The sequence below is a fragment of the Triplophysa dalaica genome, chromosome 4 (assembly GCF_015846415.1).
Source record: "Triplophysa dalaica isolate WHDGS20190420 chromosome 4, ASM1584641v1, whole genome shotgun sequence".
NCBI lineage: Eukaryota > Metazoa > Chordata > Actinopteri > Cypriniformes > Nemacheilidae > Triplophysa > Triplophysa dalaica.
The window spans coordinates 7,115,568-7,142,563 of record NC_079545.1 but is presented as its reverse complement, the minus strand read 5'-3'; the positions used below and the strand labels follow the sequence as shown (position 1 = coordinate 7,142,563).

Genomic DNA, 26,996 nt, shown 5'->3' with positions numbered 1-26,996 from the left:
GTTTCAAGTGCTTGTTTTGTTAGTTTAGTGAGTCAGTGTCCTTGTACGTTGTTATAGTTTATATATTATTCTTGTCCTGTTTTCCCCCTCGTGGGTTTTTGTTTTGACCCTTTTGTAGTGTTCTTGTTTTCTGTTAAATAAACCTGTCAACCCAGTATCATCTCGTCCTGCCTATCTCTCTGCCTTGCAATTGGGTTCCCGTTCGAGTTTCATGACGATATTTGCTGTGGTTAGTCATTAACATGTTAAAAAATGTGTTTGTGCATTGTCTTTAAAGTCTATTTCAATTGGGTGGATTAAATGTGTATGTCATCCATCTTCTTTAAATATTTTTATTACAATATTACATCGTATCAGTTACTCTGCGTAATACGAGGCATAGGAACTGTTTACACAATGATTAATGAGAGATAAATTCCTCATTCATATATTGTTTAAAGGTGCAATGTGTGAGATTAGGTAGGATCTATTAATGGAAATGCAATACAATATTCCTTACTATGTCTTCAGGGGTGTATAAAGACCTTACATAATTAACAGCTATGTTACCTTAGAATCAGATATTTCTTACTATTTACAGGACGGGTCCCCTTGCAAGGAATTCACCATGTTGTTTCTAAAGCACCACTAAACGGCAAATTGCTCTACAGAGCACGTTTCGTAAATGTTTTCTTCTTCGCCAAAAAAACAAAAATGTGATGACATCATAGTGCTTTGTCAGCCACCAAAGTAGTGCTTCGTAAGTGAGGGGAAAGAGTGGAGCCATTGGTTGCAATTCACAACCACACTGGTAGATGCCGCTAGGATCCACATACAGAACTGATTATTTAAATTTAGATTATCTTTGAAATATAATTTAGCCAGCAATTTAATAAAATAAACAGCATGGCATACACAAATTAATGCGTAATTGATACACAAAATGTTAGTTTGATGCTAAGTCTAATCTAAATTTGTGTCTAAGTTTGTTTGGCAAGTTCAGTGGGTTCATACAAAGTATAATAAAAACGGTAATGAACGGTATAATAAAAAAGTATTAGTATTGACGCACAATAAATTACTGATAAACAACCGTGTTTATCATGTGATTATGGAGTTTGAAAATTAATCTTTACAGGGGTGATAATATGATGAAAGGCTGTGTTGTGCATAGTCAGCTATTTAAATGTTATCAACTTTTTCCAGGGAGGAGAAAAAGTAGTTTGTTTTTAAGATCCAACTCTATTCTGGCTATCACCTTGGTTAACAAGGGTTAGGTAAGTCACTCTTGCTGTTGTTCATGAATAAAAATACTGCCAATGTAAATTAAAATGTAAACATTGCTAAATTATGCCTAATTATATAATTCATAATGAAGTGAAATTTGCATGCCCATTGTGAGAATTTTTTATTGAAAGCAAAGGAGTACCCCTCACGTCAAAAAATTATGCTAAGGTGGTGCTCTGAAAAGTAAAACCGATATTGACCATACATCAATATGTGACAAGTTGAGAGAGAGTTTTGAATGAGAAACATAATGTCTGGACATTTACATTTTTTACTCATTATCATTCGGTTTAGATAGATGGATCGCGCCACTGTATGTCATATCTGTAGTTATCATACCGCATTTGGGATTTTGTTTGGTTTGCTTGTTTCATGTTATGTATTATAAGGTGCCTACAGGACTTACTTAATACATTTACTTCATATATAATACAGGTAACTCTGCCAATTGTATGACACAGCTCCCATATGGAATAAATAAGGGTTTAAATGCATCTAGAGTTCTTTTCTCATGAGAGTGGAAATCTAATTATTTCTCAAAAGTGCTATTACTGTAAATCAATAACATAATTAGCAGAAAGACACTGAGCACTCCTTTTAGATACTGCAATCTCTAATCTCTCACCTTTCACCTACTTACTTTAACACCTAACACTATTTATAAAAAAAAGAAAAACAACACTCGGACTGAAAATATGCCAGCAATTCTGGCAAAACCGATTTTTGGCATCTTTTCTGGTATCCCCCAAGTCCATTTATTCAGCCGAGTGTGATCAGCCTGACAATAAGAATGTTTTCATTGAGATCTGTTCAGCACAGCCTTGGCAGTGCCACTGCAATAAAACCCAACACTCGCTGGAACTTCACCCCGTCTGCATTTAATTCCTGAAAAGCGGTTGACGTTTCCTTGGTGACTATCCTCACCTCTTAAATTGTTACTATCAGCTTCGTCTGTGCTTTTCTAACTGTGGTTTCAAAGAAATATACACATCTTAGTTAAAGTAAAGGACAGCTAAGTACAAATTTACAAAAAAAAGCAATGGACCGCAATAAAAAGGACAGCAGCTTTGTATAATTTGTGTGCAAAATGGTAGAGAGAGTCCTGAGATTAAAGGTTCACTTTAAGTCTTTACTGTTTTCTTATAGGGAGAAACGCTTAATGTATTTTAAAGGTCCAAAGACAAAACCTGAAACACTACACATATGCCAGATAATAAACATGGATTATACCCACCTTACAATGAACTGAAGCGAGGCTTTTAAGAACACTGTAACATTTTGAATTTGTCTCCCATAATCATGATGTACACAACTCACCAATGAATTGCTCGGGGTTAAGGGGATTTAATAAATAAAGAGTTTTAAATAAACTATGGAATATTTGAAATTCCTCTCCATTTGTGCTACGAACATGAAAGATATCGTAAATCATATGGCTGGTTGAACAAGTTGTGCTACTACTTTTGTAAGTGAGAATAACTTTCTCTAGGTATAAAATTCCATTAAATGAAATTGAAGGAGGGACCAGATCTATAGAGAACAGAAGATCATAGACACTGGAGGTATACACTTTCCTTTTAATTTGAATCCCTCAAATTTACATCAAGCGTGAAAAGTAATCAAACTGGGACAGTATTATGAAGTTAAGCTTTTTATTTTTTGCTGCTTGTGTTTAAATGTTGGCAATATGCATTGTTGAAATAAACTGTAGTACATAAACACAAGACAATCTGATCATATTTGTGCTATAGGATACACTTGAGGAGAAATTATTTTCTTTGGACTTCAGAGTAAGAATTACAACATTTCAAAATCAATCATTTCAATCTCACTGTTTCACCATGTTAACACAGTGGTATTAGAATATAATATCTGTTATGGATGTAAACTTTTGACTAACAAAAACATTTCAGGACACAAAATACAAGAAAAATAGGCATAAAAAGGGGGGGTTTAAAGTTAAAGAAATAAGTCATTAAATTAAGGTACAGAGTTTTAACATGTGAACGAAACATCAAACAGACATTTGTCAATTTTTCTTGGCCTTAATAATGAGATCCCTCATTTAATTAAAAAAAAAATATAAAACAGTTAAATGCTAATGTTTTACATGTTTACACTTTATGTCAAAGAAATAACATTTATTATTTCTTTTCATTTTTTTTCATAACAGTAATATGAAGTGCAGCTCTGATTAACAAAAAGCTTATACATTTAGTTTAAAAAGGACTGCTTTTATCTTGACGACATGGAAAAACCATGGAAACGTTATAAGGCATCAGACGGTTAACTGGTCAGTGAAATATTGACTGACTTGAATTTAGAAGGCATCCATTTCAAACCCAACACCAGAATTTAGACCTGCCTCATTTCTGCTCATCCCCTTAGGCAGACTTCTTAGCCACAGCTACACCAACCAGACCAGCCAATCCAACCAATCCAGCCAAACCCAGACCAATCCCACCAACAATTGCCATGCCAACCAGTCCATCTACAAAACATGACAGAACAGAGCATGTTCAGGACACTGTACAATAGAAATCAATAATAAGTATTGTTTATTGGTCCTGGATGATCACTGACCACATCCTACAAAAGAAAGACCAACAATATTTATAAAGGAATATGTCACTTTCACCCTAAATTCTTTCTCACCTTTCCTCATGGCTTTGTCGATTAGTTTTTCCAGTTCTAGAGCTTGCGTGTTTCCTGGTTCATTCTTCAGTAAAGTCCTGATATATTTCAGAGCTCTCTCGTACTCCTGTTGATGATGTAATATAGAGGAATGAGCATAGAAGTGTCATTTGAACTATGAGTATCACAATTTATAAACATATTAAAGCTTTGTTAACTACCTTTAGCTTGTAGTTTCCAACAGCAAGGTAAAACAGATAATCCCTCTGGTCATTCTTGGTGCCCTTCTGAGCAAGTTCTGGCAGAAACAAAGTATTTCAGCATTTAGATTTCCAGACATAACAAAATTGGGGAACATATTAGATGTTACAGTAAGTTTGAAACATCTGTCTAAAAGCAGAACTAAGTTTGCTTCTACCATTCACCATAATTCACATTACACGCACATGCCACGACAAAATCTATTCTCATCACTATGCATGTGCCATTGTGGTTCCCTTCTATTGCACAAGTCAGTGGGAATCTGGATTTGTGTCAAACAATAACATTTATATATTCATCGTCGCTTCTTTCAGATCAGATCAGATATGAAGCCTTTCATCTAGTATAAAGATAACATGAGGCAATGCAAGATATACATTTTTAACAACTGTTCAGTCACAATAAGCCAATGTTGTGAGTAATGTTTAATGACCTATTTACTATACAATTATCTTTTGCAAACAGATCTCGTTCTATATAAATATGATTGTTGTATTGCTTAAAAATGAATATGTACTTGAGGTCTGTGTTTAGTTAATTAAGGTCTGAAAAAATACAGAGCACCTTTACTGTTATTTGAGAGAAATATTGTTGGTAGTTCACAGAGTGAAACAAAAATGTTCATTTTACCTAAACACATGGGTGAACACAAAGACAAAAAGGGTACATTTTTTTAAAAACAATAAGTGTAAAACTGCTTTAAATTGTTGTTGTTTAAAAAAAGGTTTTCTGTTTAATTTAATTTTATTGGGTTATTGTTTTTCTGAGCAAAAAATAAATATACATTATTCCCTGATTTACAGAAGACGTCCACTAAAATGTCATTCAGTGTAACAATCTTGTAAGGAATATTTACAACAAAAATCAATTTATGATATATTAAAAGACTAACACTGTGTCTACACCGGATGCGACAGGCGCGATGCGACATGACAACTTGCTTGTTCTTAATGGGTTTGTCATGTCGCGCCGCATCCAGTGTGGACAACATTTAAAATAATAATGGGTTCTAATGCGTTTCTAATGTCTTTTGTCAAGTTCAAAATTACTTTCACCCCAAATGCTAATTAGTTGTAAGTTTACATTTTAAAAAGTGTGCCACTATCCTAGGTTTTGCCCACTTGTCAATTAGAATTTTTTTAAGCACAATAAAATGTAATACGCTCCCTTATATTTTAATATGTACAAGTCAGAATAAGCATGTTGTTTGAATCTGTCATAAAGTGTTACACAATATTTATGTACAATGTAACATTATTTCACCCAAATTTTGACACGTTATTCTCCAAAAAGTTGAACCATAAAGTAGATATTTTACTAACATTTAATGTGCTTTCTATAGCCATTAAATCAATTTTGTTTCTTTTTTTATAATGGGGACATCTTAAAGGGGCAGTTGTTGATTAACAGCGGTCACTAGCGTTGTATTATATATTTGCAACAAATCGCTCAGTCCAAACACAACGGTGGCAACCACAGTACAAAAAGATCTTGTTCTCATGTTGACGCAGGAAAGAGATTTTGCGGGCAATAGAAAGACTGTAGAAAGAGCCGTGTATTACATAACATAAAAGTTCTGTGGATTTTAAGTATAAAAAGAAGGTTAAAAGTCAGGCAGGAAGTAGGACCTGTGTTAATATTATAAAGACTTTCCAGCAGAGACACATTAGGACCCGCAGTACTAAGGCTTTAAGCAGAGATACTCACAGTTATCTATGGAGATACTTTCCAGCAGAGAGACGTTGGTGAGAAAGATCGTCTAAAATTCACACCTGAGGAGGTTGCTTTGATTCGGATCAGTATGTGAGTAACATACTAACAAAAAAGATGGTTGTTGTAATATTTGCTGTGTTGCGGAACAGTTTTGAGCGTTTGAACCGCTTTAATATTGAACTCGTCCAGATACCTGAGAGAAAGAGCGAGAGTGCACGTTGGAGCTAAAACTGGTGAGCGAGTAAAAGCGCTTTATACTCTCTTACTCAACGATGAATAAACATTCAATTAATCCGTTCCAAACCGTAGATCACGATACGTACGGATAACGGATCATCCCGCGATTGTTACTTTAGCGTCTGTGACCCACATACATATGAATAGTAAATTCAGAATTTTTTTATTATGTATACACACAGACACACGGTTCACCCTTGCCTAATGGACATAGTTGTGTTTTATGTTTATGTGTTTGTATGTTGCTTCACATGTCAGGCTAAAATCTCGGAGAAGCTGAGAACATCTTCTGGAGACTCCAGGTAGGTTGCAGTTGTGAAAAAAATGGTGGCACTGGAGACTAAAGACTTCCTTATAATTTCAAACTTCATTCTTCACTTTAATGATCCTTTATTCTTTTGCAGGTAAACTGTACCTGAAGAGTATGTTTCCAAAATGAGATACTGGTTGTGTTTTTATTGTGCATTCCGATTCATCTCAATCAAGATGCAGTTGGTTTGTTTTGATTTAAACCATAATAACTCACAAAATACAGCTAACTAACACAATAAAAACATAAAAACATTCTGACAATGGGCATTTACAAATTTTGACGGCTCTTTGTATATTAAATGTATTTTCTGACTCAATACATCTGTAATAGACATCCTGCTGCACGCATGCCCTGAATTTTTATATTTTGTTACTTTCAGCCTTCGTTAACCATTATATATCACTTATAAGTATTATATACTCGATTAATAGTAGTTAAGACTATGGTAAAATGTGTCTGAAAAAATATGATCAGAATATCAACTTGCATAATAATTATGCACACACTGTAGTGTAGGTTTATTTATGTTATTGTTCTATTATGTCATGTTATTCTTTAGTTGACATAAGATGCCCGTCATCTACTACAAATAATGTAATGTTGGAAATGAAAGCACAAGGTCAAGCAATAGGGTCAAATATTAGTGTGTAGTTACCGTCCATAAGCACTATTCCCTTCTTAATGTCCTCCGGCTTTTTGCTTCTGATCAGACACCACGCATACTCGAACTGCGTGTCTTTCGACACAGAGCCCTTGGACAGCTCTGCTTTATACTTCCTCTCGAACTTCTAGAAGTGAAAAAATACAATGTTGACACCCCGACAGTTATCATTGCACTGAAACACGCGAACGTACCGTACACATATAACACGTCTCAATCGGTTTTAACAAATGTATTTGACGTTTTAAGAGAAAAACTTCACACATACAAGTTCAAAACCTACAATTTACCTCGAGATCCTCTGGAGCGACAACATCACCGACCACCGCTTCCATGATACCGGAAATTATGTGGTGTTTACACCGGATGCTCAAGTCACGTGACTTAAAAATAAATATTTTTAAATTTTATATGGATTGTCTGTTCAACAGCAATGAGATAATCGCATCAATGATTTTATTAGCATCTGAAAAACAACATTCATCAAATCATCATCACATATCACGTATATAACGTGTGATAATTTTATAAATCACTCGATCTATCTGCTATGACGCAAGCCTTATAATATTATATATATATTAATAAATGTTCATATAAATGTAAAACAACTAGTTTCCCGCATACAAAGTAAAGCTCGTGAAAGAGCACGTGATATTCAAATTGATTACGCAGCCAATCTGACAGGTGCGTTTCACAGTCAAAACCGACCGCCACATTCCAGCTGGTCTGTCGAAAGAATCAACGGAAGTCTTTGCGATAGAACTGTTTTGGAAGAATCCGATTTATTTTGATCAAAGTGTATCTAATTTTGTAGCTATTTTGTACAATGAACTTGAAGTGTGTGGCTTTGTTATGGTGAGTTTTTTTTGTTCACAATAATGTAACTTAAGCCTAATTAGAATATTAGATAAATCCCATAATTGCATGATGTTGTTTTTTTATAAATCTTGTTCTTGCATTACACTTTTAAACTTTCAACGTTTCTCTTTGTCTTTTTCAGGTTTGTTTTGTTTGCTTTTTGCCCTTTCTCTGTCCCTGACTCCATACCTATAGGTAAACAATTGGCATTGTGTCCTTATAATTAAGAAGCTAACGTGTACTGGTCTGTTTTTGCAGACCAATGGACTAAATCAGGGGTCTCCAACCTTTTTGTAAGCGAGGGCTACCTGAAGATAGGGGGATACTTGCTTGTAAAATACTTTCAAACTTGAAACATGTGATGCATTATTTTTAGGTTCACAGGACCAAATTCTTTTTTCTTTCACATATTTTTGCACTTGAATATATAAAAGCTTACAACACGTGCTAATTTAGCACTTGGCCGATCCCTATAGGCACAGATTTATCAACTGTCCTGAGCATTATTGTTGATCCCTGTGTTTGGCGGGCACCGTACAGATGCGGGCACCACGTTGGAGACCACTGGACTAAATAATGCTTGGTAATATACTGAATATTTGTTTGTCAGGTATGTTCAAGGCAGAGTGTCATGATCGTCATTTCAGGCTGTCTGTAAGTGCAAATTTCCTGGGCCAGAAATTCAGGTTTGATGTTCAAGGTAAATTATTTTTACCTTTTAAATCTTTTTGAAATGACTGCATGTTTTTTATAATTCTGTTTTTGGTAAATCAAGAACATCTACATGAATTGCAGCAATAAGTCATTATTTGAAACATGAAGTGTTTTATGTGTTCATCTAAAACCTTTAAATGTTTTAAATTTGCAAGTTCCAATTTACTGTGTCAACACTTAATCACTTCAATCACACCCAGCTGTTGACATCATCGACTTGCTTATTATTGAGTACGTGATTATTGATGATTTGATGATTATAGTGATAATTTCCCTGTCTCAATCTTGAAATAAAATTTGGACATTTGTCCACTCACAGGAGGTTCTGAGGTCCGTGAAATTTCCGATCAGTGGGCAGCAGAGTGTGGCTATACCTTTACTTTGGACTCCTGGGGTGACCTGCAACTGCGTGCTTCCTATCTGGCTTGTTTGGTGGAAAACCAGGTAATGTATGATGCACTGAAGTAAAGGAGATGACGTGAAAGTAGATTGGGGATAATATAATCCTCACATTGCATTAAATTGTAAAGTTTTGCATTTTATTCTTTAATTACATACTTCATTTGCAGTGTTTGGTTGTTTGTTGTTTTAGGAATCTGAATTTCAGCTGCTGGTGTGGTTCGTAAATAAAGACTCGAATGGGGAGGAGAAATCTTATCCATTACTGCTCACATGTCCTCTTCAGATCCCGTGGAGCCCTCGGGAGTTCGTCTGTGAGGAAAACTACATGGAGGTCTTCTACATTTTATATTACCATAAGGGTGAATCCAAAAATGTCTTGTGTGAAGATATTGTGCATATGTTTGCATTGTGGTGTTATTTTAACGGATCAAGCTTTCCCATGCCCAGTAGCATAGTGCAATGTGAATTCAAAACATCTTTATCGTATTACATGTCGGCCAAATACTTTTCCTAGGTGTCTGTGCTTAAACGTGTGCCTCCAGATGATCACATGGGTATGGCGTCGGAAACTCGCTCCCCTGTGGTAAGAGAGCGCAAGCATTGATTTTATCCAGTTTAAGTATTTACTTTGTCTATAAACGTCTTACCCACCCCAAAAAGTTTTTTCTGGTTGTTCTAGGGGCTGGATGAGGGTTTGACGGAGTGGAGGGTTGTTTTCCGTATTCCAGCACTCCATCAAGAGGGCGGCATGAAGGAGGAGACTGTGCCTGTCAGAATGGCACACCTGTTGGGATACCACATTAACACCACTGACACTCGCATCCTTATGCGTTGTCCTTATGGATCCAAACTGGCATACACTTTGCAGGTCAAACATACGGAGTGTCGCAAATTACCATGTCAATCTGATTTAGAAAACTGCAGGAGTTACTAGAGCTCAGTCTGCATGACTTCCAGAATGTTGCTATCATTTTCTGTACCACGGTGTGTCAGTTGGTCTTAAATATGACATGAGGTTTTTGCTTTTACTGTTGTAGCAGGATGAGACTGAGCTGGAGGTGGTCAGCCCCACGATCCTATACAAGGTCAAATGGACCCTGTTGACTGTGGACATGTCTGTGGCTTGCAGCAAGAGTGTGTTATTCTTGTTTTCTATCTTTTTTTGGTCTCTATGCGTTTGAAGATGATACATTTTGAGATGGCACATGTGTGAATTGAAACAAACACACTTTTATGTGCAATTTAAAGGCTGCTTTGAGTAGCTTTCTACCAGGTTTGTATACAATGCAAGAGTAATACGTTTTATTACAGAGATAACTGCACAACACTTTCTGAATTTAACAATCATCGTAATGTACATGTGCCCCGTAGCAAATAGTCAAACATTCAATCTTTTTCTAGATGACGGTTCAAATACAAAGTTTGCAGTAGTATGCACTGAACAGTATGCTAGTATGTTTTGAACTATTATAGTGTATTAGAATATTTAATTGAGCATTCCTACTTCTATCGTCAGATCAGGCCCAAATGGATGGTTCGTACGTCTTGTGGTCCCTCCCACGTGACCTTCTCCCTCTGGTCCATCCTCCCTTCATAGAAAAGGGCCTTAAGTTAGGGGTAAGGGGACGCTACCTGTCTGAATGTGTAGCACACCAACGTGGTTACATGATTCACGACAACAACGGAACTTTGGAAGTCCGTATTCCTTTTGGAGCTGAAGGAGGATTCATTAAGGTGCCAGAGAATGTTTTGACATGCATGCAATTTGCCACTTTTATATTACCAAAAGACTGTATATGTAATTTAAAGTGAATAATTTCACCTTAGCTTTTTGATTACAAACCATCTCTCTTTCAGAGTCATGTGATCGATGGACGATACTCTCAGTCGTACTTTGTGGACTTGTTTCTGCTACGTGAATGGGAGGATGCAGCCTGGAGTCTGACTCGACAACAAACTTTTAGAGCTCTTTCTATACGTCACCTGCCACGGCCAATCACATTCATTAACCGTGAGTTGCTAATATAGAATGTTTACAACAAACTCCTTTCATTTTTGGCATTAGGAGGGTCTTTTAAATTGAAAACATGAAATTTCTTTCTCCTTGAAGGAACTGTAACTTCACAGGGGGAATTTTCAGTATCCCTATGCTGTTTTCCTCCTGATGTTTCTCTGGTGAATGTAAGCATAGCGGATCAGTTGTTGGTGTGGGAGGATATGGAAAGGAGTGGCGTTCGTCTATCTCAGAACCCACTGCTAAACAACTCGTACACGTACCTGCTTCGGATCCCCTTTGAACATCCTCTCATCTCGCAGAAGGTGATTGGCACTTGTAGTAATAGTAAAACTAGTCTAATGCTATTGTGTCTGTATTACTGTTTATCTTAATTCTAATAATTTAGTATCTGGGCGACCGCTTCAGGAGATACACTTTCTCCGGGGTCTTCTCATTTATTCTGTTTCCTGATGAAGACATTTACAACCATCCTGCTAGTGTTGAGGCTGAACTGCAGGATGTAGGTACGAATGTTCTTTTACTTTTAGATTGGGAAGTTGTTCAGCCAAAGGTTTGTTCAAACTGTTACACACAAACTCCTGTTGTGTGGTTTGCTTATTACGTCTCTTTCTTTTCTTAACCGAAAACACAGCCTTTTGTATTTCTCTTCAATAAAAAAACGAACAAAAGCAAAATGGCTCAGTGGATGTGTTCTGAGGTGTCCCACTTCTCCTCTAAATATGTCCTTTACTCACAATCTCTTTCTGTCTCTATCACAGTTCTGCCCAAGCTGGAAGGGGAGTGTACTAAGCACGGGGTGCATGTTCTTGCTTACTACGGTAATATAGACTCGTCTGAGTGGAGTATGTATGTAGGAGACATGAGGCTTGACTGGGACCTGGTGGAGCTGGGAGGATTCTCTCTGGAAGCCCACGAGCACTACCTCAGCCTGGAGGTGCCGCTATATGCCCCTGGGATGGCCTATGAGGTACCACAGTCCTAGGACCTTTGCACTGAATTTCAACAGCTTGATTTCAAGTAAATGTCACTCAATGTTCATTTAATGTCAAGATTGAAAAATCAACGCGATGGCGTCGAGCCAGTTTCAAGATGCCTCTTTTGTGTCTTTCAGGGCTTGGGGCTGCAAGGTCTGTTAGTGAGCTTGACAGTGAGATTGGTTCACTTTGAAGTGGCTGAAGAGCAAACTCATCTGCAACGCTGTGTTTTCCCTGTGAGCGAATTATTGGGTAAAGTACACGTAGTCTTTAGTTTTTAAAGTGGTCATATCATGAAAAAAATGATTGCCGTTACTTTCAAATCCGAAAGCTTCCTACCAATAGGTCCTTTTTACAATGACGTCACTTAACTTCCGCCTTTTCGCAAAGCAGTGTATCATAACATCAGTCTTGCAACAAACAAGAAGAAGAACTTCCGTTTTGCCGACGCTCTGGAATTTAACAGCAGTGAAAAAAAAACTGACAGAACACTTATTCAAGTACTTATCCTAACACCTTCACTTACACAAAAAGAAAACCAAATACTTACCTTTATAATCAAACAGGGACTGTTCAATGAAGAATTTGTATCCTTTATTTGGGTTTGATTATGTAATTTGCCCAAATCTGTCCGCAAGATGTTGTACATCATTTAGCCGTATTTGTGGCAGCTGTGCAAGGGACATAGCGCTAGCGGAAGTAGCGATACACTGCTACGTGGCAAAATGGAAGATGCGTGAATTCATGTGAAAAGGGCCTAGTAAGTTAAGAAACTGAGCTACATTAATTTGTAATGTACAGCCAAGACACCAGATGTTGTGTAAGCATTTTATCATCTTGAGTATCTCCTTAATTTCTTTAGATTCATTTTGAAATGAAATGGATCTTTTATCCATCTTGGATCTATTATCTTTTGGACCAATCACATTGCTAGAGACAACTTTTTGTTCTAATATGCTTAACTATATGCAACTTATCCAACAATGAATACATCAAGGCTCTGTTTCAGGCCCGTAAGTGATTTTTCTGATATGACCCCTACTTGTGGATCTATGCAGTATGTCTGCCTAATGGAAGAATGGTGGTTATGGTGGACACAGCTGGTGTTTCTCCTCAAGTGAATCCCAACCACACGGCCCTATTGGACCCTGCCTGTAGACCACTGGTAACCGATCATTCCAGAGCCATATTCAGCTTTTCTACAAACTCTTGTGGCACTATTGCAAAGGTATGTTTTTAAAACATTCTCAGGACTTTTGATTCTGTTTTTTGCTAGAGAAGCTTTATAATTTATCAAAACCTCTCTTGCCTGTAGAATGACGGTAATCAGATCATTTATAGGAACGAGGTGAGAAACATGCCTCCTTTTCCTCCAAACCTGAGACCACTCAGCCAACCTCAACCACATTACAGGTAAAACAAGTCACTGTCCTATAACCATTTATTTACATTTGAGAGATGACTGCTGATTTTTTTTTACCTGCGTTTAGGGTAAAAAACCAAACATAATTTAGTAAAGAAGCCTTTTGTTTAAAAGATAATGAATTTGTGTAATAAATTATGTAAAAAATTTACATTTCAATGAGAATTCTCTTTCTCTCAGAGTTCCACTTGCCTGTGTTCACCCAGAAAATGGAGATCGTACGCTCACAATCTACCTACCTTCACACCCTCCCACATCTCTACCTATAACGCCCACACACAAAACACCTTCGTACAAAAAGCCTCATGAAGACAAAGGTGAGCAACAGAACAAACACACTCACAAAAAGCCAGTTTCACCAAGTAAACTGTCTGTTGATATGAAATTACTTTATATATTCAATGGTCATTTCCTTTGAGTGTTTTTATATGCAGTTAGCTCATTCAGAACTATGTTAATTGCTCTTGGTCTTTTGCTTTAAATGTAATTTTAGACGGGTAAAATAATAATAATAAAGTAAGACTAATCAGCGTTAGTTGAGATGTGCCTGTAAGACAAAGTGGGTTAATATTTTAATAATATTTGAACTTCATTTATTATTACTATCTAGTATTTCTCATCATTTTTAGATAAATTCTGAAAGTCTTTGATGTTATAGTTACTTGCACTAAAAGATGGAATGTACTGTAGATTTGAACTAGTAAGTTTCCCTTACATTAGACTGGAGGGCAGATATCTTACCCTGTTAGCTTTGAGTTCATAGATACCAACTGTTCTTTTTAGATGAAGTAAAAATATTAGTGTAAAAGATTTGTAAAAACAACATGAATTCTAAATAATAAACCTTATCTCACAGAGATTAAATATTTACATTTTTGTAAATATTTTCACCATGCTTGACTGTGGGCAAGACACACTTGTCTTTGTACTCCTCACGTGGTTGCTGCCACACACGCTTGACACCATCAAGTTTATATTTGTCTCATCAGACCAAAGGATATGGTTCCAGTAATTCATGTCCTTAGTCTTCTTGTCTTCAGCAAACTGTTTGCCGGCTTTCTTGTGCATCATCTTTAGAAGTGGCTTTCTTCTGGGATGACAGCCATTCAAAGCTCTGCAGAAAGGCTGGCAACACTCGTACGTCTGTTTTCCAAAGACAACCACTGGATATGACGCAGAGCATTTGTCTTCAATTTCTTTCGTCGAACATGGCGAGGCCTGTTCTGAGTGGAACCTGTCATGTTAAACCGCTGTATGGTCTTGGCCACAGTGCTGTAGTTCAGTTTCAGGGTCTTGGCAATCTTCTTATAGCCTAGGCCATCTTTATGTAAAGCAACAATTCTTATTTTCAGAGTTCTTTGCCGTGAGGTGCCATGTTGAACTTTCACTGATCCGTATGAGAGTGATAACACCAAATTTAAAACACCTGAGATCTTGTAACGCTAAGGAATCACATGACACCGGATAGAAAAAAATGGCTAATTGGACCCACTTTGGACATTTTCACTTGGGGTCCAGGGGGTGTACTCACTTTTGTTGCCAGCAGTTTAGACATGTATGGATGCGTGTTGGCAAATGTACACTGTTATACAAGCTGTACACTCACTACTTTACATTCTAGCGAAGATTCATTTCTTCAGTGTTGTCACATGAAAAGATATAATAAAATATTTACATAAATGTGAGGGGTTTACTCTCATCCTTGAGATACTGTTACTCTTGATCTTGCATAAAATAGTTGGTCAAGAAATGTTTTTTTTGTAACGTTAAAACATGTAATTAATGGCTGTGTAGGAAAGAGCTCCCTATAGCCCCATTGACTATTCCCTACTTTTCATTCGAATAAGCGATTGAAAAAGAGTTAGTGAATTTGGACACTCTGTGTATATGCTCTGGAAGCGTTGCGGACGCCATCTGCCGAGACGAGGAAATTGATTCAGTCTGAAAGTCACGATAGATAGCTAGCTGTGAATGTACCTCCATTGTACACTCGTTTTTACGATGCATCATGGGATTTAATGAGTGCACATTTCCACTATGAATTTGGACACTACTAAAAATGGATGTCCCCTCAAATAGTGCACTACATGTGTACAGGGGGCTGTTTCGGATACAGCTACTTGATGTAAATCATTTAGATAATACAGTATGTGTTTAAATCACAAGTTTGACAAAAACTGCTTGCATTCTAATGCTATAGAAACTACTAATTTAATCTAAAAGAGTTGTTCAAGGTGTACTGAAATCTTTCGTCAAGGCATTTATTGATTTCCCTACAGATGATAGAAGCCACAGTCTGCCAGTTGGAGGATGACACCCTTAAAGGTAATAATGTGTCCAAATGATCTCTGGTCATATGTACTGTGTGCTGTTCTGGTCATGTTTTTCATTTCACTGGGAATTTACTTAAATGATTTATTCCTTCTTGTCTGTGTGTTGGATTAATGTATTAATACAGCAATGAAAACTTGGCCGCACTACTGCTAAGGAGAGCTGAAAGTGGAACCTGACGGCACAATGGAAGGGGCTTGTCCTGCTAGTCACTTCATGCTTTGATGACAAACAGATGGGTTCAATAAAAGTTTTTTCTTTTTCATGCACAATAAATGGCTTCGTTTTAACACTTACAACTTCACATTAAGATTTTCAGAGGTTATTTTGGTTACTTATTAAGCTTAGTTCCAAAAAATTCCTGTGTTGATTTCAGGTGGCATGTCTTAATCTTGGGGTCATTGTTACTTCATGTACTGAAGTATGTGTTTCCCTCTTTTACATTTAGATTTATGCATTTGGCAGACGCTTTTATCCAAAGTGACTTGTATTGCATTATGCGACACATTTCTTTCTAAGTGCAATACCTTGGACAAACCCCCAACCTTGGGGTTGTTAACACCATGCTCTAACCACTGAGCTAGAGGAAACCACTTTAACTCTTTAAAACCAGTTTGTGTGGAGAAAGTCTTAATATTAAATGGATAAAAAAGTGATAATTTACTGCAATGCAATTGCAATGGTTGGGTGGGCCTATGATTTGCCAAAATGTCACAGACTTGATAACATAATGATTTACTAACTATGGTATGAAGTTGAATCGATAGTGCCATATGAGTGAAACGTAAATGTGCAGTACTAGGGGTCCTCATGCACACGTTTGGGAACGTCTGTGCTAGTCTACACCTAAATTGACATTTTGATTGAAATAAGTTTAAATGATAATCTTAATTAATATACTGTTCATTTCTTGTTTAAGAGCATTTGGAGATTTGTCCAATTACTGTAAACACTACAGTTGAATGACATTACATAAATTAAAAGCTTTTTGCAACATTTTTTATTTGTCACACCTCATCATTTTGTTGTAATAGGAAATTTGTGCAACAGTGCAAGACAAACTTGAAATTCCCCCCAAAAAATCTTAGTCCCTGTGAAATAAATCATGAAATATTGCAGTGCTTATAATAGGTTAAATAGCTTATCAACGGGACTCATTTTCTTATTAAAATCCATGTACCCTCATAAACCTCAGTTAAAATCTGAAAATGCACTTCCACCCTGAAATGACTTTCCATCTCAAATGAAGTAAATTAGATGGCTTGGCCGGAGTATCCGTTAACTCTCCTTCAACTGTCAGTCTGCTCCAAGTTTCATTTCAAAATTAATGCAACAGCTGTTTTTACACATCCAATCAATTCGCAATGAAACACGCAAGCCACGGCCACTAATATTCGCCTTTGTTTTTGTGGAAATTTGTGGAAATTTCTTTCCACTCGGAAATGTGTCGGAATACGGAAGTAAGAATGATCGCAACTTCCGGTTCACAGGGACTTTAAACTTTCAACCTTCTGGCTTCAAGTTCAGCAGCCATCTTTGGTCCGCTCAAGTCATTGAGGATCAGCTTTCAATGTTTTGAGTAATTGCTTGTGCAATTTGGTATTGTTCTCTAACGTTGCGTCGCCTCTGGTGATCCGTGGTTACTTCTGCAACATTTTCTGCTGGAAACCAGCCTTTCTGTCTGTCCGAAAGTCGCATTCCTTCATACCAACCTTGAGGAGGAAGAGGCAGTAAATCAACATCAGTGCTAATGTAGTTTAAAAATAACTTTTTGGAAACAAATGTGTTTAGGTTCATTATGACTGTACCTTCAATGGTTTTGCGCAGTACATTGATGACATCAGATGGCTCTAAACTAAGTTCATCCACTTGTTTTGCCTTGTATTGATTGGTGCACTGTACCTGAGGACAATCTGATTTACACACAAAAATATAGAGAAGGATATTGAAAACGTATTTTGAATCCAGACAGGAAAAATTACAATAACACATAAATGACTATTTTATGTATAGAGTATAATTATTTAAGTCAACTAACCCCAGTCTTCATAAATTTTCTCCTCATCCGGTGCTACATTGATAGAAGGGAAAGCAGCCACCCACCTATGCATATCTGACCTAGTGAGAGCGATGTTTAAGTTAGATGTTGTCGATTAATAGATTAATACAATCTGAGGATTTAGCTAGAGTAATACAAGTTTGGGAACTTCTGTGTTGGACAATGAGTATTTTAAATAACACCTAACCTCCCACACTATTTCTGCATTGCAATATATGTGCAGTATGCAGTTGATTTAGTTTTGGTGAGGATTTATTGCCAAAATTAAAAATTGTTATTATATTGTAGCAGGACACATTGTGAGGGTATTCTGTGTCCCAAATATTCAATACACTCAACGTGCCCTTCTAGTGTGATATACAGTACGAAACAACACGAACAGTGTACCACCAATGTTTTTTTCATTTGGTTTGCCTGCCACAGAACAAGATATTTATCTGATGTTGGATTGAAGACACAAAACCCCTTTTTGTTTTTTTGAAATAGAATAAATTAAGTGTGGGAATTTTTGAGGCCATGGGTAAATTATTGTTGTATGATGCAATCTGTTTTCATGCTTTTTTAGTAGTAAGTTGTCTGCTGCACAGCAAGCAAAGTATAACAATCTAAACATGACTATGTTCAGTGTGAAAATAACTGCCAAACTATATGCCTCTTACTCTGTGTTAGCCTTCAGCAGACGTTCACAGTTGATGCCCCGATGGTTTTCAAGTATAGTCAGACAAAAAGAGTGATCCAACCCTAGTTTGATTTCTGTGGTGTGCACCTGAACCAGAGATCGGTGAGCGTAATCGATGACCACAAACTTGTCTGGAGTACCACTGAAAAGGTAACAAGGCCAAATATTCACTCAAAAATGCGCCAACCAGAATGCATTAAATGACATGATGGTAAATAGTAAGTAATGGTAATAAAGCTATAAAACATAACAAAAAAGTCTAGGTCATGATAACATGAGCAAGCAACCCGGCTTGGTATAAATGTTTACACACAGTGGCGTTAAGTCTTTAATAACAAAACCAGCTGCTTCTAACCTCTTCTTAGTGGTGAGAATGAGAAGATCATTGAAGAGGAATATGTATACAGGGGTGCATTTGTTACGCATACTGAACAGAGACCCTCTTTTATTCAACTCTTGTAGTTCTCCCTGTTTCTCAAGACAACGTGTTTTAGAGACAATTGGAATGGCCTGTGAATATAAAAACAAATGTATTGTTCTTTATTCTCTGAAGGGTTTTATGACCTGCAAAAATAACACATTTCTTCCCGAATACTGATATTATACATTATACAATTATTGATGACATATAGTATGCATATGGAGTTGTATATCTGCCTTTATACACATTGTGCAGTGAGTAACAGACAGTGTACATGAATCTGTTAGCTGATGCTGTTTCTTTATATATGTACCATATTCAATCCTGTATTATTCATACAGTAATTACTATCTAAATGTAATGCGGACAGAATTTTTTATTTCTAATTCTGAAATGTTGGCAAAACTGAGTAGTAATTGATTACTTGTAATCTGGATTACTTTATCAGATTCCAAAAATCAAGTACTTGTAATTGAATTTCATTATATATTAAAATACTTGCAGAGTACAGTTACTATTTTATTGTTACATATTACATTACAAATAATATATTTTATATAACTATATAGCAGGGTATGTAGGGTGAACAACTTATCTGTTGTTTAATTTAATCAAACAGTGAAGTACAGTGAAAAGTTATTTCATGGCACTTTTTGAGTGTGTTCCATTTGAGAGTCCAGCGTGTGAAAAAGGTAGGGCCTCTGCACCACCAGGGGGCCCCCTTGAGAACACTATTTTAACAAGACGCTATTTTTATGTCTTGCGGATTAAGGAACCAATTGGAAATGTCCTTTTCAGTACTTCATTTATTTAACTACTTTTAGTTTTGTAAAATTTGGCAAATAGAGATTTACAAATTCAGTATTTATCTACTGCCATAAAGTTGGTTTGACGTTCGATAGTCTGAATTTAGGGACCGTTTCCAAAGTTACATAGGCTACATATTAATATACACGTTTCTAACTTCAATAGCATTTAAAGGGAATGACTTAAAGTCACAATGGCTTGCATTACAGTGTTCATGCGGGTGTCAGCTATAATGCACACCTTTTAGATTTCTGATATCTATAACAATAAACTGTCAAATATTATGTAAATGTTGCTGTGTATTTCACTACTGTGAGTTTAATGTTTTTTTATCTTTCAGTTTTGATTCATTTTAGTGTGTTAATTGATTTATTATTTTTTATGTCTCATAGTTTACAGTTATGTTTATGTAGATTTAACTATGACAAGGGCTCCGACAAAAGCTTGCTTAGAGCCACCAGACATCTAGGATCGGCACTGCATATTATACTGCATTCTCCGAAAATTATTCACTGCACCTTTAACAAATGCAATAGGTAAAATTACAGTATAATTACAGACCTTGAGTTTGTCAAACTCCAGCATTCGAGAGATGTAAATGAGCTCTTCCATCTGTTTCATCTGGCCCACCTGTGAGTTTGCCTGTTTGATGAGCTGCAAAAAATGTGATGAAAGTAAACTTAGTTATTATAAATCACTTATGATTTACAGTTATATTTACAAAACAGTACAGCATTTTGTAATGATATCTACCTCAGACACTGAAGCCAGAGCTTTCGAAGCAGTTTCTTCTTCTGTAGTTCCATTTGCAGTCCTCTTAAGAATACTCTAGAGTTGTAATTAAAAAATATTATTTCCTCATTTGAAATTATATGAGAGAAGTTGGAAAAGCCTCAACAGACCATGGACTGTATGTGTGTCACCTGTATAAGTATTTTGATGCGTGTGATTCGCTGGAATGGTAGGAGCATGAAGGAAGTAAAGGGCAGACGTTTACATAGTGGAGATGACTCCAACCTCTTCATCACAACTGAAAAATCTCTGTATCTCTCCCTGCAATGAATATAAATTAACATCACACACAGTCTGATACTACCGTAACATTTTTGTAGAAATGTATTGTACTTCATAACATATCATTTTAAAGAAACAAACCAGGAGTATATTTTTTACTAAAATTGAGAATGTATACTCCCAGTCTAGTTTGTGAAACATAATGTGTATACTTTTTATAAATACTATATAAAAAAAATTACAAGTCTAGGTATATTTGGCTTTTTGTACCCAAAAAAGGTATTCTTAGCTTCTAGGTGTGTTTACTCTATTAAATGAGTAGCCTACTAAATAGTATTCTTTTGTCCTTTCACTAGTAGTTTACTATTAATCTTTTGAACTAGCAAATACTATAAACTGCACTATATCTATAGTACATTGAATATTTTAAACAATTAACTTGTAAGCTGTGGTCCAAAAAATGAAATATGTGTACAGAAGTTAACTTCTGTTTGGTTATCGATCTGGCTGTTGGCTAGTAATATAACAATGTACATTTCTTTTATATTTTACTAATATTTATTAATATTTTATTGTATATTAATTTCATTAAATTACATTAAAACTACTCAACAGTTATTGATTGTTTGCAGTGGAAGTCAAGTTAAGTTTGTAACGTTTATGTTGTTTTTGCTAAAACCGTGTATATCTTCAATTTAAAACAGAATTTAAGAACACATTTGACTCACATCAGACTGCTATAGGTCTTTTCTTGGTAATGCTGGTTTCGGACGTAGTCCGTGTAGACCGAGAAATACTTCTCAGAGTGCTCATAAATGATATCACACACATCTGATATCACAACACTCTCATCAACTCGCTTCAGAAGATCCTTTATAAACCTGATAAAGGAACGGACAAGTTAACAAAGCGTGTTAATGATATTACATATTGTACATGTATCCTGAATGATACAAAAACAATTGAATTGTAATCGGAAAGATCGGCCTTAAATCTGATTTTAAACCATAGGTTTTGTTATGTGCAAGTTTAAAAAATATATAATAAAAACAGATATGAGTTAGATATATATAAGTGTAGTATGGGCATCAGTGGAAACAAAGTTTTCTTATAGTTCGTATTCCTCTCACCTCTCGCTGACCTCGTAAACCTGCAGGATGTTGGAAAAAAGGGCCTTCTTATCGTGAACGACCAGGGTATCATTGAGTTCCCGTGAACACAAGAAATGATCCTTCAGAACCCGCAGGGAACGCAGATAAGAGGCCTCAGAGGTCAACACCTCAAACATGCTCTTAAAAACAGAGGAAAATATTATGAGTTGGGCATTCTCTCAAGTATGCGCAAAGTTGCTTTTTTGTAATAATAATATATACTTCATGCAAGAAATTAGAAGCCCCAAGAAGCTCCCCTTAAATTTCATTATATAATCAAGTGACAATTAAAATAAATGATGATATCAGAAACATATAAAAAAAAAAATCAGTGACTTTTATAATTTAATTATAATTTTACATTATAAAGTGTGGTTTAAGGTGTTCCAAAACTCTTTATGGCCACTATACTTACTGTACATAAATATGGTGGGAGGTCTTATATATAATTGTTTTCTGTTCTCTTTACTTTCTGTTTTTCTCACCTCTTGTCTCTGTCTTTCAGTGCGATTGAGTTTCAGTAACACCCCACTTTCCTTGACCACAGATAAATCCTGCCATAGTGGAATCTCTTCTGGGCCTCTTTTGGTTCTGTGGCCACCCAGCGCTCCATTGCCCTCCAAACCCAGAGTTTCACCAACACTCCTCCTGTAGCTATCGGGACTATCTGTATGGATCTGACGGGCTTCTTCTGTGACCTTAGCCTGGTAGATCTGATACAGAGGTTCTGTGGAGGGGAAGTCTGTTTGATCATGCACATTAAACAGCAAAAGATCTCAATAACTTGTAATGTAGCACCGGAATTATCCTCTAGGCTCAATGTATAAGTTAACAATGTACCTACAGGACAGTATACTGTTTATACAGCACAGTGCATTTAGATTCGGCTGAAGATGAAAAGCATTTGTTTATTCCAAAGACATCAACTGTAGAACAAATGAATCAATCCAATGTGTGTGCAATGTATGCATTGGTTATTTTCTCACCATAGTCACTGTTTGGCTCCCAGTCACTGGAAATCCTCCTTGGGCTTTCTGTATTATTAAACAACCTGTAAGAAACCCACACTACATAAGTTGACTGCACATCACTTGTGCCTTTACTCATTTTACCATAAACTTTGAATGCGTTGAGATTGAGCCACAAAAGCATTAGTTAGTCAGAAATGAAACTGACCTCTTTTCCAAATCCTTAAAACTTTGATACATGTGTTTTTATTTCAAGAAATTAAGTGTGTGATACTCATATAACGATGTAGACAGGTACTAAACGGTGATTTTGTTTTAGATATTATGTGTGTGTGTGTGTTTCTGTCTGTCTGTTTGGGTGCCAGAGGGGCATCAAGTATAAATAGGTGTGCAATTCCACGCAAATGCAAATCTTACCATGAAACAAATATTTTTTTCCAAAGGTTACTAATAGCAGAGATGTCAACATTCTGTGGTTTAAATACCCATGTGAAGTCTCTCCTTAAGTTTAAATGGCTTTTTATTTTTAAAGAATAACTTCCATAGTCAGTTGTGTGCGGCTTTCAGAATTGTAACATCCATAATGGTTCATATTCCTCATATATGGGCACGTTTTCTTGTTTTTACAGGTGTATGTTTGGTTGTTTTGCTTATAGTCAATATGTCTCATCTACAGCTGCTTTGTAACAATGGAAATTGTAAAAAGCTCTATATAAATAAAGTTGAGTTGAGTTGAGCATTTTACTTCACAGAAGTCCTACAAAGTATATTGTCTCTCAAAAAAGATGTCCTTTTTGTCAAATCCATGACGCAGGTATATTTCCCTCTTTTAAAATAGAAAATGTGTGCATAGAATGATATTGTATATTAAGACACTATCAACAGGAATTTAGTATTAAACAGATTGTTCAATATAATAAATACATTCTCTGAGAGTTTATACAGTATGTCACATGCGTAACGTAAAATGTCACATCCGCAACACTGGAAATTGCCCAGGTGTGCTATTTCAGGATTTCCCTCATGTCCCGACAACAAAAACCACATGCAGGAAATTAAATTCACACCGATCAAGAATTCATTTATTTGAATGGATGAAATTGATATTGGCATCTTACTCTTTCTTGTCAATAGCCTCCCAGTCTTCAAAATTACCATTCTCATAGCTTTCACCTGTGAAACAAATACATTTATATTTTCAGAAGTATTAGTCAGTAAAGAATAGAGTTATAGCACGGCGTATAAGCATACTTCTTTAAGTTTGTGCAAGAATATACGTATACATGTATGCTTTATTAGGTTTTGTGTGCTTTGCTTCCCTGAGGAAATATGAGTTGCATTAATTCATACCCTTACCTGACGAGTTTGGCATGGATATGGGTCGAGATATTCTTTCACTTTTACATCGTATGATTGGTGGACCTCCGCGAAGAGACACTACACAGGCCAGTGCTGGCTGAGCAGACCTTCGCTTACTCTTAGGCTTCGGCACATCATGTGGAGAAAGTCGTGGAGGAGGTCGAGGGGGAACAGGTGGGGCTGTAATTTTGCAGTCGTTTGATGGCAGAAGATCCAAGTATATATGAGGATCAGTATTGTCCAGCAGTTCATACTGATGCTTATTTTTAGACTCAGAGGAATGATTTGTCTTTGTTGGTATAGGAGGTTTGGAGGGGTTTTGCATTGACACATCACCTTTCACTGACTCATTGCTTACTATTTTGTGAGGGCTATGATGAAGCAAAAAACTTTGGCAATTTAAACACGGTGGCAAAGTTTCTGGTTCTGGATGTTGAGATGGAGAGTTCTGCGGCCGACTGACTTCATTGCTGGTTGGCTTTAAAATGCCCTCTTTTTTCAGAAACGTTTTTGTCTGACCTTCAGTGTTTCGATGTACAGTGTCCATGCAGTTATTATCATCCAACTGTAGAGGTACCCAGACCAGTCTCATACCAGGTCTGTGAAGGTGGCAGATGCAGTGACAGTGTTTCTCCCCCGAGAGGGAAGGTGGCGCTGTTGAACCTTCATGACTTTCTACAGTAGCGCTGACAGAATTATCGACCTCACTTCCATCAGGAGCTGTGCAAAAACAGGGGGGTCAGGTGCTTTATCAAGCTTATAAGCAGACGAACTCTACATTGCGGCCATACTCCATCCATTATATTTTCATTGTCATAAAACGTGTGTTTTTTAACCTATATGATGTACTGTACTAACAACAACTGTAAAGAATGTTTACTCAGATGTTAAACAAGTACAATTTAATCACGAGGGATTTCTTATAGATTTCTTGTGATATAGTTCTTGATAACTATATCGCCACACTTGAAAAAAGACACCCGGCTCACAATTTTCCAAGCTCCGCAGCTTTTGTGGCTTCATGGGATGGAAAAGTCTCCACACTAAACTACTATACTTTACATATGTTCGCCTAATATATACAATTTCAGTCGATGAAATTAACAATTTGCATTTTAGTTAATATATGTTTACTGCCCTAGCAGCCTGCATAACATACAGTACTCTCAACATCAAACAATATTTTAAGGTTTACAAAACATTTAATTGTCAAAAAAATATATAAAACAACTACCTGATCGACTCAGATCCTTATGGTCAACTGTCATCTGATGCATATTTTCTTCCAAAATCTTGTCTTCATTGCATGGTCTGTAGCCACTTTTTTTTAAGACTGAATCCTGTGAATGCTCTTCTGTTTTGGTTGAGTATGGTAGTCTGGCTTTAACCTCCAAAGATCTTGCATCATTGCTCAAATCTGTAACGTGTCTTCCGCTGTTGTTGTTGTAACTTACTGGTACTAGCCTACCGCTCCTTGGCTCCAAGTCCCGCGAAGTCTGGTCCTTTCTGCTAGTGGAACGAATGTGACTCAACTGGTGTAACGCACTGTTATTTGGTTTTGGTGGAGGACTGGGTTTTTTTGGAATGGTAGGCTTTCCGTTGGAGGTGTTACAGATTATTGCTGGTTTATCCATCATTTGATGCTCTGAAAGAAGTTTCATGTCCAGATGAGGCGAGTGACACACTGATGGCAAACTTCCAAAGGCAAGAGCAATTTTAACAAAAGTTTTCCTGTATTGCCAAACTGTCCGTCATCCTTAAAGCAAGACAAATGGTTTGGTGATTTACGAATAGGTTTAGTGCAAAAGTCGAAATAGCTGCTCTGAACATTTATCAATGCTGTCTGGTTTAAAACATTTAAGAAATATTTTACCTTCAATGGCGTGAGTGCTTACTTCTAGTATGAACGTTTTGACTCTTAGAGTAAATAAATGTGACTAATAGGCACTTCTCTTTTCAGATCATGTTTTTCCACATGGCTTGACAGGAAATTGGTCACCGCAGCAAACTGAGGGTCACCACAGTAAACTAAGGGATTGAGTTTAAAGTGTATACAGATGAAGAACATAACATTGGTTTGGTTGTAAAGAGCATTTGGGTATTTGCATTCAAAATCAATTTCAACAATTTTCACAAAATGTTTTGAGTCAACCTAACTGCGGACCAAAAAAGTCTAAATAGGTCTGTTTATGGATGTACCAGTTTCAAATTACTTTTATTAAAAACATAAATGAAAGACTAACTTTAGAATAAAGAACAATCCTCAATTGTATACAAAGGATTGAGTGAAAAATAGGGAAATACCATAAAGTGAAGTCCCATACACAAAAGGTTGTCTAAGCTAAATCAACTGAAAACTCCTCGCCCCCCCCAAAAAAAAACCCATATAGGACTGTTCATCTGAATGAAGATTTTAGTATATATATCTTATCTTATATATCTTATCTATAAATATCTTATTTTAATGTAACGTTTCATAAATATATAAAAAATGTATTGACAAACAGAAAACATCTCCTGGAATGTCTATAAAAATCCATTTGAAGCATTAAAGTAAAGAAGAATTTCACTTCCTTTATTACATTCAAGCTGAGGTGTGTTACTTTTTCTGTTCCTTCATTTAACATCCTCTTTCTATGCTTACATCCCTGCGCTAAAAATTCTTTTAAAATAAGTGTACAAACACTAATAACAGAACAACACAGCATAACAATGTTGTCTTTTGTACATT

At 36.3% G+C, this 26,996-nt stretch overlaps 3 protein-coding genes across 6 annotated transcripts; 1 reads left to right on the top strand and 2 right to left on the bottom strand.

The window, feature by feature from the left end:
* Positions 1–2,901: 2,901 nt before the first annotated feature.
* Positions 2,902–7,440, bottom strand: LOC130420055 (mitochondrial fission 1 protein-like). Its single transcript, XM_056747128.1, has 5 exons — positions 7,376–7,440; positions 7,080–7,212; positions 4,122–4,198; positions 3,922–4,027; positions 2,902–3,757 (listed from the first exon to the last, which is right to left on the bottom strand). The coding sequence occupies exons 1-5, from the start codon at positions 7,418–7,420 to the stop codon at positions 3,651–3,653; spliced, it is 468 nt and encodes a 155-aa protein (XP_056603106.1). The 5' UTR covers positions 7,421–7,440; the 3' UTR covers positions 2,902–3,650.
* On the top strand, positions 7,434–16,714 carry LOC130420054 (uncharacterized). Of its 3 annotated transcripts, XM_056747125.1 has the most exons (19): positions 7,442–7,943; positions 8,089–8,141; positions 8,557–8,646; positions 8,980–9,104; positions 9,253–9,393; positions 9,577–9,645; positions 9,742–9,930; positions 10,100–10,196; positions 10,579–10,796; positions 10,920–11,073; positions 11,173–11,381; positions 11,465–11,582; positions 11,838–12,046; positions 12,191–12,305; positions 13,112–13,281; positions 13,369–13,466; positions 13,657–13,793; positions 15,756–15,801; positions 15,935–16,714. In XM_056747125.1, exons 1-18 carry the CDS (start codon positions 7,915–7,917, stop codon positions 15,788–15,790), a joined length of 2,256 nt encoding a protein of 751 aa, XP_056603103.1. In that variant the 5' UTR covers positions 7,442–7,914; the 3' UTR covers positions 15,791–15,801; positions 15,935–16,714. The 3 variants fall into 3 exon arrangements, 2 of the variants coding, with proteins under 2 accessions (XP_056603103.1, XP_056603104.1); XR_008906573.1 differs by lacking the exons at positions 13,657–13,793; positions 15,756–15,801; positions 15,935–16,714 and having other exon boundaries at positions 7,434–7,943; positions 12,191–12,289; XM_056747126.1 differs by lacking the exons at positions 7,442–7,943; positions 8,089–8,141; positions 8,557–8,646 and having other exon boundaries at positions 8,982–9,104; positions 9,253–9,421.
* A 114-nt stretch (positions 16,715–16,828) lies between these two features.
* Positions 16,829–26,278, bottom strand: arhgef15a (Rho guanine nucleotide exchange factor (GEF) 15). Of its 2 annotated transcripts, XM_056746231.1 has the most exons (16): positions 26,139–26,278; positions 25,500–26,021; positions 24,263–24,985; positions 24,025–24,079; positions 22,925–22,989; positions 22,424–22,665; positions 21,918–22,078; positions 21,516–21,668; positions 20,697–20,826; positions 20,527–20,601; positions 20,335–20,427; positions 18,901–19,055; positions 18,526–18,687; positions 17,846–17,925; positions 17,616–17,720; positions 16,829–17,519 (listed from the first exon to the last, which is right to left on the bottom strand). In XM_056746231.1, the coding sequence occupies exons 2-16, from the start codon at positions 25,924–25,926 to the stop codon at positions 17,368–17,370; spliced, it is 2,778 nt and encodes a 925-aa protein (XP_056602209.1). In that variant the 5' UTR covers positions 25,927–26,021; positions 26,139–26,278; the 3' UTR covers positions 16,829–17,367. The 2 variants fall into 2 exon arrangements, with proteins under 2 accessions (XP_056602209.1, XP_056602208.1); XM_056746230.1 differs by having other exon boundaries at positions 25,500–26,278.
* Between the last annotated feature and the right edge of the window lie 718 nt (positions 26,279–26,996).

Coding starts and splice junctions, on each gene's coding strand:
- arhgef15a (XM_056746230.1), bottom strand. CDS start 25,926: ATGAAACTTCTTTCAGAGCATCAAATGATGGATAAACCAGCAATAATC. Junction 24,986..25,499: donor TAAGGATCTGAGTCGATCAG/GTAGTTGTTTTA, acceptor GTTTTTGCACAG/CTCCTGATGGAAGTGAGGTC. Junction 21,669..21,917: donor GTTTACGAGGTCAGCGAGAG/GTGAGAGGAATA, acceptor TTCCTTTATCAG/GTTTATAAAGGATCTTCTGA.
- LOC130420055 (XM_056747128.1), bottom strand. CDS start 7,420: ATGGAAGCGGTGGTCGGTGATGTTGTCGCTCCAGAGGATCTCGAG. Junction 7,213..7,375: donor TCGCTCCAGAGGATCTCGAG/GTAAATTGTAGG, acceptor TTTCACTTCTAG/AAGTTCGAGAGGAAGTATAA. Junction 4,028..4,121: donor TTGGAAACTACAAGCTAAAG/GTAGTTAACAAA, acceptor CATCATCAACAG/GAGTACGAGAGAGCTCTGAA.
- LOC130420054 (XM_056747125.1), top strand. CDS start 7,915: ATGAACTTGAAGTGTGTGGCTTTGTTATG. Junction 8,647..8,979: donor ATTCAGGTTTGATGTTCAAG/GTAAATTATTTT, acceptor GTCCACTCACAG/GAGGTTCTGAGGTCCGTGAA. Junction 12,047..12,190: donor CCCCTGGGATGGCCTATGAG/GTACCACAGTCC, acceptor TGTGTCTTTCAG/GGCTTGGGGCTGCAAGGTCT.